At 42.9% G+C, this 10869-nt stretch overlaps 1 protein-coding gene across 1 annotated transcript in view; it reads left to right on the top strand.

Moving 5' to 3' along the window:
- The window catches only part of LOC109952901 (pleckstrin homology domain-containing family G member 1), a 54711-nt gene that overhangs the window by 29352 nt on the left and 14490 nt on the right, over window positions 1–10869 (top strand). The window contains 3 exon segments of the mRNA XM_020588220.1: window positions 2718–3283; window positions 8880–8980; window positions 10126–10195. Coding sequence (XP_020443876.1) covers window positions 2718–3283; window positions 8880–8980; window positions 10126–10195 — 737 coding nt within the window.

Genomic DNA, 10869 nt, shown 5'->3' on the forward strand with positions numbered 1-10869 from the left:
CACTCTTTCTCAATTTGTGATCGCTAATTGTTAAAAAGGGGGTCAGTGCAAACATTTGGATGGACGTGCACACACAGAGATTCAGCTCCAAAATTGTTTGAGGAAAACTTAGTTTCATTTGGAACGCTCCAATTCCTTCCTGCTTGTCTTGGCACAGCAGCAGGGCAGAAATGAAATTAGTGTGAAATCTGTGATTCAGCACATCAGACTCTCCCTTCACTGTCATTTCTGACAGGTGGACTTTAAAACACTGCAGTTTGTTTGAGAAGAACATAGTAACCAGGAATTGATGTCAGTTTATAATCCTGTGAGCTAAGTGTTTTACATACTGCATACTCGCATTAACTTTCTTCCAGATGCATCATGCAGCTGTTTTTAGCTAAAAAGCTCCAATAAACTGACTGTACACTGCCTATACAGCACCAAAAGGCAGACACACAAAGTTAGCGACTAGTATCTAACAGCGAAAGAGACAGATAATTAGCTTAGGAGTTGACGAAAACCAAAACTGAGCTGAAAGGACAGTCATTTTGGATTCCAACTCTTAGTAAGAAAGTGAAAGACATACTTTCCAAAATGAACTAACTATTCCTTTAAAATTCATCGTGTGGCTACTAACAGCTTAAAATTAAATCTAATGTTGCCAGATGTCTGGCGGATGTGCAATTAGGAAATTAAATGCTAATGAATTTGCCATAACAAATATGTCAGATGTCTCGTAGGGCACTGAAAAGGTTTAAGCAGGTTTTTCTGCCCCAGGCGGCCAAGAATAAATCTGAAATTAATATACATACAGATCATGAGAAATGTGCAGTTTCAGTTTCTTAACTGCGGTAGTATTTGCTAAAATCAAACCTGTGATCTTCTCATCACAGACCAGTCTAACAAGCATGTCTGCTGCTAACGTGCTCTCAAAAGAGGCGTCATCGTAGCAAAAAAGACTTCTAAGGTACCTATTTGAAAGGTGAGAGAGTGGGTATGTACCGGGGTTCTTTAAGTTTGTTCCTAGTTTCATGTTTTTGAACATGAGCCTGTGATCTCTGATGCTTTGAAATGAGGCAGGTTTAGGCTGAGCTGATGCAGCTGGCAGTGAGAGAGCAACACTGTCCTATAGGGCGTTGGATTTCAGTGTTACCACAGCACCAGAGCTGCCGGGTCACTTGTGTATCAAGCCCTGATGATGAAGTCAAACTCCCACAGAGTTGGTAGGAGGCTCTATTTGCTCTCTGTTCTTCCTGTCAAAGCCGACCTTTCTATGAAGCAAGGCGTTGGAAAACATTGAGGAAACTTGGAAAGCTTCTGCCTGATGTGCTGCATGTGTGGTTTCACTTCACTTAGCCTGACTGTGGGGCCTTGGGAGTCGGTAATCATATCTTAACGGATTCCTCAGAACACAGGGTTGTGACCCAGTTTGGCACAGGCTTTACTAAAGCCAGATAGACGCCTGTAGTTACAAATACACACTCTCACACACAAGCATACAAACCTGTCTGTCTTCCATGGAAATAGAGCTTTCATTCATTGCTCTGGAGTGGAGCGCTCTTAGTATTACACAGTTAATCTAGTCATTAAACTCTATCTCTGTCTTACTGGAGAAGTGCTCACACACTCACAAACTCTCTGGGTGGAACTTAAGAGTAACTCTGTGAAAGCTAGGGGTCCTCGTATGGCAAGTGGTCAGTGGGAATGTCAAGAATTGTGTTGCCAAAGGGCTGCGGTGAGAATATGAAAGTAGTAGTGTACGTGATAGAAGTTACAGTACATACAGTGACTCTTTTTAGCATGCAGTTTGAAAGTGAGAAATACCGGCTAAGTTCCTGCAGAATGTGTGAACTAAATTTCAATTTACAGTTGTGTGTGTTTCACTTCATCAATACAACATTTTGGGAGCCCAACTATTACTGTAAAAAGATTTTAGTTTGTCTAAAACCCTTCAACTTATTATTGCACAGAGTATTTAATTTTAATAGTTATATACTCACATTTGTACTCCGTTTCTATTACTGCTACCTCTCTGTATGAAATCACGCATTGTAACGATGAAGTTCTCAGATATAGTTTGACAGTTTGTGCTGAATAAATAAAACTGAACTGTTTTTATTTGTCAAATATCAAGGGCTCTACTATTTGGGTCAAAGACCCAAAAGAAGCAGCAACATCATTGTGACAGACGGTAACAATGTCTCGTACATACAGTATATGCAGTATTTTTACAGCAACACTAGAACAACACCAGGTTTGTTGGCACGTATTGGCGATCGTCTCTAGATCATGGTCTTATTTGTTTGCAGACCAGTACAGGCAGACCAAACTAGGATGTCCAGTTTGAAGGTTTATTAAGACCAAGTCACCAGACAGCCGGTTATAATCCTGCGTGTCTGGATTGAGTTTCATTGGCAGCAAATCTTTATGAATGTAATCCGGGTAAACAATAAACTAACGTACTAACTAGACATCACTCTTGTCTATTTGACTGGGCCTGTTGACCATGTATTTGGTTGAAGCCTTCTGGAACACCCCCACTGTGTCATTGCAGTGGTCTTATTGAAATGGAACAAGCTTTTTTTTTTCCCCTATGATGCTTTTTTGCAGGTCTGAGAAAACCATAGGAATCAAAGAGAATATAATAAAAAAAACAAAAAAATACAATCTAGACATTATCGACATATTTGGACCAAATTTGTTTAACAAAAATCTCATCTCATTTTTTCCTCTAGATGATTATAACTACCTGCCTGATGTGTTGCCTCCTCTTCCTGAAGTTCCGGACTCCGGCTCAGTCCTGAGCTCCGCTGACGTCCAAGCCCGCTGCCTCCGCAATCCAGCTTTCCGGCACGCCTCCTTGCGCTATTGCTCGGCCCTCAGCATGGACTCCTCTCCCGACAGTGCCGAAAGGCCAATCAGCTACAGCTCCACCTCTTCGTCTGCCTCCTCCCGGGACAGTCACTGCTCACTAGGTAGTCGCTCCACCCTCGTCCCCACCCCTCACTGTAACCCAGCCACCTCAGACCTGGACTCGGGTGCGATTCGATTGGAGCTAGTGCCGACGCGGCAATTGGGATGTGGAGAGGAAGATGTCAGAAATGATGGAGGGATGGACACAGGGAGGGGACAAGGGAGGCAAGGCAGCGGACAGATTCCAACAGAACATTCAGAGCCCGAGCTGAGTCCGGAGGGAGGAGAGCAGACGGTACAAGGACCAAAGACATATGTGGACCGAGTAGTGCAGGAGATACTGGACACAGAGAGAACATATGTCCAGGACCTGCGAAGCATTGTAGAGGTAAGGAAAACTCAACAAGTATAAACAAAACTTGGTGATTGAACACAAACATGGATGTATTACTGAATGGAGCTACTGGGCAAAGGCCTAGGAGCCCAGGGAGTCAGGGGGCCCTAGCCCAGAGAACCATGAGGGAATTGTTTCCATTGGAAAGTCAATCCGATGAAGACAAACAAGTACACAAAGCCACAAAATGAGGAAAAAAATAGATGCAAAACAAATAAGGAGATAGAAAACCACAAAAAAGGCACACAAAATGACTAAAATGAGACAGAAAAGACCCCAAACACAGCAAAACAACATTGTATAATGACAAAAAGAGGCACACATTGACCACAAAGAGATACAAAACATAAATATTAACACGAGATGGTTAAAAACAGATGCAAAACAACCACAAGACAACACAAACTAACTACAAATCACGTGATTCTTGCTCCTAGAAGTGGTGGTGTGCTGGGGGGTGCTTTGCAGAACTTACCGACGCCAAGTGTGACTTCTAAGCTTTAATTCAGGACTGGTGTATAAAAAAACAAAAAAATTATATTAGTTATCCTGATTGAACAATTAAACTTCTGATTTTGGGTGTGAGTTCTTTCCCCCCCGCCTTCATTCAGTAGTTCCCAACCTCTTTGGCTCATGGTCCCTTAAACACCTCATCACTCACTGGTTGCATATGTCAGCTGGTTGTAGTGATTCCCCCCCCCCCCCCACCCCCCCTGTTAGAGGCCTGAAGAGACAAAAACATTCATTAGAGTTCAAAAAGACAACAGCAGACTTAACTTTGTGTAGCAGAAATGTTTTTGCTATCGTTTTCTCTTTCAACCTCTAAGACTTAGCTTATGCCCTTAGGTTAGGAACCACTGTTTGAGTTCACTGAAAAGGAGCAGAAATAAATGGGATTGAATGGTTTAAAATCTTTCCTTGGTCCTCTCTTTCTCTGGCAAAAAAAAAAAATGAAAGAACTAAAATGATGTAGGTTTGAGCAGCAGTAGGATATCGGTGTGTTCAGTCCAGTACCTGTTTGACCGTAGTCATTTCAGAAGGAATATGGCTTTTAAATCACCAGATAACACACATCCTTTAAGTCTTTGTGGTTTTCCTCACACAGCGTGATGCCTGCTGGGAACCTTCAATACAATAAGGTCACCTGCGCTTGCAAATGGGGTTTGTCCACGTTACACGATACTAGCGCCTTTGTGCTGCAGGTACAGGCACACATTGAAAACTTTTTAAGCACACACACACACACACACACAATGTATGCACACACTCTCAGACAAATACACTCTTTTTGTGAGGTTGGCTTTGAACTACAAGCATACACATTACTTCTAGTCACTGCTTTACTGGCTTTGTTAGGAGCAGCCTTTGTATCAAAAGTTGCTCTGCTTTCTCTCTTCTTCCTTGTTTCTCTTTTCCGGTTCTCTGTGAAACTTAACATTATTAAATGTGTCTGTACTAAAATGTGCAGCACGCATGTGATGAGTGTGTTTTGCATTTGTGTCCCTCAGCTAAGCTGAAATGTCTAAATATTTGTGTGTGCAATGTATTTTCCATGTGTGTATAAGCATGCATGTGTTAGAGCTTTGACCACATGCTCCTATATCCTCCTTTTTTTACTGTCCTCACCTCCCCCCCACCCTGTGTAGGATATTTGCTTATGCACCTATGTGTATTTGTATGTGTATGTGTCCTAAAAAGTTCATAAGGTGAGAGCAGGAAACATATATTCCCAAGAGAGGGCATAAGTAGAAAGTTGATGTTTAGGTTTTGCAGTTTTAGCCTGTTGTCGACATCTCATCCTCTCCTACTCCCTCCTTAGGATGTGGTCTTGAGGAACAGAGATGGAGAGAGCAAGGTAGGAAGAGGGGTTTGGCTCTGAGATTAACACTGAACAGAGGGTAGGAGCTGTACTTCATAATCCCCTACTGCCTCTACATTGCAGACCACCTATTTGTCATTAGTGAATCAGACCACCCAGGCCTGGACGACCACACGTAGATGGCAGGGCAGTTAATTCTTCACCAGCATTTTGAAAAAAAAAGACGCATGCATTTAGCCTTTCTTCACTCCTTTTAATGACAGTTCCAGTGAGTGCACAGAGGATGGATTGCACTGATTGTATCTGCTTGAATAGGGCTTTTAACGTGACAGTTTACCTGTAGGGTAGAGAAAACGACAGCCACTGGACAGCACAAGCATAGGATAACAGCATCTATTGTCAGCACTGTCCCATGGGAGCTGGTCCTTCAAGCCCATCTGAGTAATCCTTTTGCCCATGTTTCTTCCTGCAAGGGAAGAGGGTGTGGCAGCGTTAACACAAATATTTACCCAGACTCCCCTGGGCTTACCTGTGTTTTATGTGTCAGTGGTGGTGTTGTGGTCCACACACACTCATACTCTGCAGGTCACACAGAACTCGGTAGAGATTAGTACAAACCAACAAGTTTCTATGACACATTTATAAAAATGATCCTTGGAAATGTAGATTGTTTTTTAAGTCTGTCCTGTGATTTGCATCATTTCTGTCACTGATGTCCATATTTTGTCAAAAGAATGAAGTAGTTTTGTGCATTTGCATGAGTCTTAAGTTGCAGTGCACTGAGCCCTCAGGGCCACCACACATTTCTGTGCATGAACATTATTTGTTGTTTTGTTAGTCCTTGTTGTCACCCCTCTGTGGCTCACTCAGTGTGTGCAATTGAACCACAAACAACCTCAGAGACCCACTGTGAGACTTGGGACGCATCACCAGGCCGTTCAAAGTTGACCAGGTATTTGGAAACACACTGGGAGCATCACTTGGCCTGCAGAAACGTTCAAAGTAATGAGATATGTATGTTTGTGCTTGGAATTGTCAGGTGGAAAGACTTCCTGCTGCGGTGCAGAGTGAGGGATGTGTTTGGTGTGTAGGAAAAGAGTGTGTACTTGAGGAGGTTAATGGTTAACATGAGCAAGTATCAAGTTTGTACACGCTGTGTCTGATGCTTAGCAGAGAGGAGTGTACCTTAAGGTGTATGTGGGGGTGGGGTGGGGCTCTGAATGCTGCTCATTGTTGAGCTCAGTCAGGCTTTTGCTGAGTGTGATGAGGGAACAGGTCAGGTCTGTGACCCCGTGGCTAATAAAGCATCACCTTACACATTACCTCTGATAGTCAACAAAATCAACCACGACCTCCTGACGTGACCCCTGGCATAACCACCACTCTTCTCTACTGTAAGCAGGATTTCCAGTTGTATTCTGTAAGTCAGATTCTCAAAACCAAAATTTGAATCAATTGAATTAACCCTTAGGGATAGGGTGCGGAGCTCAGTCACCCGTGAGGAGCTCAGAGTGGAGCCCCTGCTCCTCCACGTTGAGCAGAACCAGTGGAGGTGGTTCGGGCACCTGTTTAGGATGCCCCCTAGATGCCTCCCTGGGGAGGTATTCTGGGCATATCCCTCCGGGAGAAGGCCTCGGGGCAGACCCAGGATATGCTGAGAAACTATGTCTCCTGGCTGGCCTGGGAATGCCTCAGGGTTCCTCCCGAGGAGCTAGAGGAGGTGTGTGGGGAGAGGGAAGTCTGGGAGGCTCTGCTTAGGTTACTGACCCGCGACCCGGTCTCAGATGAGGCGGATGGATGGATGGATGGAATTAACCTTCTTTGTTTTATCTGAGAATATTTTGTCTTTTTATATCCTTCCCTTTGCATAACCAAACACAATTTAATGGACCGCTGCTCAGACTCAGTTATTATAATAATGATAAGAGCAAAATACATGAAACATTCCCAAAAACAGAAACCACAGTAGAAGATTGGAATTTAGACAAACAGACTAAAGGGAGTGAGCAAGGAAGTGATGTGTGTGTGTGTGTGTGTGTGTGTGTGTGTGTGTACTGAGATGATCAGCGGGTGTGTGTTATTGCAAGCTGAGAGCAGCCTGGTACTTTTGTGTTAATGTCTGTCCTGCATAGCAGCAGACTATGGCCTGGGATTGTGCTGCCATCAGGATACCTTTTCCTCCTGAACCCCTATCCCACATCTGCTAGGGCTTTAAGGTTTAACTGCAGTTGCACTGATGGTTGGGATCATATTCTGTGTGCATTCATGTGTCTGCATTGTGGTTGAACTGTGTTTTGGGTTGGACTTCAGTTGGCAACTTTTAGTTGCCTGCAGGAACAGATACTATCAGAGCTTAACCTGTCTGTCCATGAAGTAGACAAGCAAGAGACGCCTCAGTGGAAGGAGCAGAGAAACAAACACAGAGACTCTGTCTCCTGGATGTTTTTTGATTTGGGTTCAGATTTTTATTGACTGGAGACCATGATTGCATGGCAGCCTATAAAGTACACACAGCATAGAAAATGTGATGATGACAAAATAATAGCAGGAATAAGGTGCAGCAATAATTACTACCAGTCTGCAGTAGAAGATGTAAAAGTGTAATTTTACAATTTAACCAATCTCACAAGGCTACAAGCAGAGCTACACTGCCACTGAGAAAACCAGCACGCTTACACTGCTGAGAAATGTTCCTGCAGCGATCGGCCTATATGTCTTCCTCTCTCCACTTCTCACTTTCTATCTCCAGGGCACACTGAGAACTGAGGTCACTGTTTAATCAGCTAACAGCAGTGATGGAGGCTGTGATAAGAGGCAGGGAGTTAAATCTTCCTCAGTAGACTCATATCTGTTTCAGCAAGGACCTACTGTATGTCAAACCTGTGTTTCCCAGCATCAGCCTGACTGTTGGGGGGCCTCATTTACAACAAACCCAGTGACCTATGTTACCCCCTTATCAAGCTATTTACACAAAACCACAATGCAGGGATCAGGCAGTGTATTACACTAATGGGTAGTCTTTATCTAGGTTTTAGTTTTTGGTGTGATTTTGCTTCTGGAGAGTGCTGAGCAATACAGTCCAAACAAAGAGTAGGCATACGACTACACGATATTCTCTAAGCCCCCCCCCACACCCGGCTTTATGTAATGGTTCACGTGAGATTTGATCTATCTGGTTCTGGAAGCTACTGAGCTAGTGGATATCACAAATGGATGACAGAGCTACAAAATTGTGGCTTATAGTAAATGCATTGATGAGAAATCCCCATAAGTAACATAATTAACAGTTTACACATTTATGTGGCACAGAGCTGCAAGATTCTGCTTACAGGGTAGGATGTTGATGTATGACACCATGTTGTCTGTGTTGGTCTGTTAATAACGTCCTGTTTTGACCCTGTGTTTTTAAGAGTCCCTCCTCACGGTCAGTTATATTTGGGTTGCTAGATGGAAATCTTAAAAAAAAAAAACACATCTTAAATCATTCTGGTACTGCTTTGTTGCCCTGACTTTAAAGAAAAGACATGCTAGTTAAGCTTAACTATGTCTGGACAGTTTCAATACGATTCTTTGTCACAAAGCTAAGTGTTGCAAAGTAGAGTCAAGTGGCCCAAGGCAGACTGAGGTGAAGTCTGTAGGATTCCCAGTGTGAGCTATGTATCAGAATGAAGTGTGTGTGTGTGTGTGTGTGTATGCGCTCGACTGCTGGTGTCAATCAAAATGTCAGCCATGTAGCTCTAACTTGACTCCTGCGTCTGTTTCTCTGTGCAGGACTACTTAGAGTGCATCAGTAGCCAGTCTCGACTGGCCTTGAGCCCTGAGGATAAAGGTTCTCTATTTGGCAACATCCAGGACATCTACCACTTTAACAGGTACAACATACACACACAAAGTTGTAGACTCTAATTGCTGTCCTACTGTATATTTCCTAGAGTCGGTGGCTGCTTCTTTAAACCATATGATTCTTCTATAGCAGCCACATCCAATTACAGCAATTAAGGACATTTTAATAAATTCATACTTAGTATATTGAACTAAAACAGCTTGTGATAGTTGTTTACATAGTGATTCCTGTTAACAGTCTTTAAATGTGATAATCAAATCTTCTACCCACTCAGTCTGAACAGTTTAGCTTTCTGATGGCGGTGCGTATGCACGCAGCGGCCCGGGGTCTTCGGCACCAAACAAAATTTCATTGTACGTGTCACAATGTTACAGTGACAATTAAATAAAGCTTCTTCTTCTTCTACTATGATTTAAACATGTACCTCTAGGGTTTTAGGATATGTTTCTATTAGAGAAGGACTTTAAACTCACGAGACTCAATTTTGGCCATGCTCCCAAAGACTTAAAAAGGGCTCACATAGACAGAATGTTGTCTCTTTCAGGCTCAACAAACAATGCTGCTCATGATGAAACAGCGGTGATGCACCTGTTGATTTCTAGGAAGGGTGGTGTTGTGGCAGTCAAGTGCGTGTGTATAATCAGTCCCTGTCTGCATATCTGTCCCCTCCGGCACCACTCAAAACTATGTGTTTGTGTCTGTGTGTTCCACATGCAGACGAGACGGCTTGTTGAGCATCAGCAGTGGCGGTCTGGAGGCACAAATATGCACTCTCTTTTTCCCCACCCGTTCAGCTCTCAGCTGCTGCACACAGACAAAACTGGCCATTAAAATGGAAACATAAAAGCAGTTTAAAGTGGTCACAGTGACATCATGCTTCAGCCATGAAACAATAGCTTCAACAGTGGCCTTTTATTTTTCCTTAGTGTGCACTTATGCACACAGAGGCTGCCTGTTTGAATTCATGGAAGTTTCTCATTTGTTTGAAGCTTGGTGCCCTAAGACCTAATTTCTGTACCCAGGGTGCACATTGTTGTCGACAATGAATCGTGGGAGCGTAGGTTACAGTGTATATATGTGTGGAAGAAGAGAATGAGAGTATACACGTGTGTGTGTGTGTGTGTATATATACAGTGTGTACGCTAATTTACCTAAACTCTGTGTTTGCTTCAGGGACCTTCTTTATGAACTTGAGAAATGCAACGCTGACCCTGTGGCCATCGCTGAATGCTTCGTGTCCAAGGTAAAGATGGTCACCTCCTTTCCTTTCCTTTCCTTTCCTTTCCTCCACCTTCTCTCCCAATAATAATAATATTAGACTCAAAAAAGACACATTATCCAGTATTTCACAAAAAAGTAAAGATTAGAGAATAAAAATGTACACAAATATGTGAAACTGAATTTTTTTTCTATACATTGTTACATTGGTATTAAAAATGAAATAATACATTTGTCACAGGAGGTATTTTCCCGCAAAGTGAGCACTTTTATTTTTTAAAACATTATTCATATTTTGCTTGTCCTGCTTTTATTCAAGTAGGATTTTGAATCCAGGACTTTTATTTCTTATATATGTTTTTTTGTTGGTACTTTTATTCAAGGAAAGGTTCTGAGTACATCTTCTATTACTATCTGTCTACATGCACGCTCTTTCCCCTAGCTTGCTGAAACCTGCCCAAACAGCTGGCTCAAACACACACAGGAACATACACCCCACGGTCACGCAAAGGACAGACAATGAGAAACAGGCAATGCTCTGTTATTAGAGGTACGTTCCCAAAAATCAGGTGCAGATGCTGCAGTTTATAGAGGCAAGTTGCTTTATTTTGGTGGCCGGACTGTCAGCTGGACGGTAAGTGCAACAAAAGGGCAGGGAGGAAGGACAACTCCAGAGGAATTTTAAGGACTGTCCAAATG

Source organism: Monopterus albus, unplaced genomic scaffold, assembly GCF_001952655.1.
Source record: "Monopterus albus unplaced genomic scaffold, M_albus_1.0 scaffold9.1, whole genome shotgun sequence".
NCBI lineage: Eukaryota > Metazoa > Chordata > Actinopteri > Synbranchiformes > Synbranchidae > Monopterus > Monopterus albus.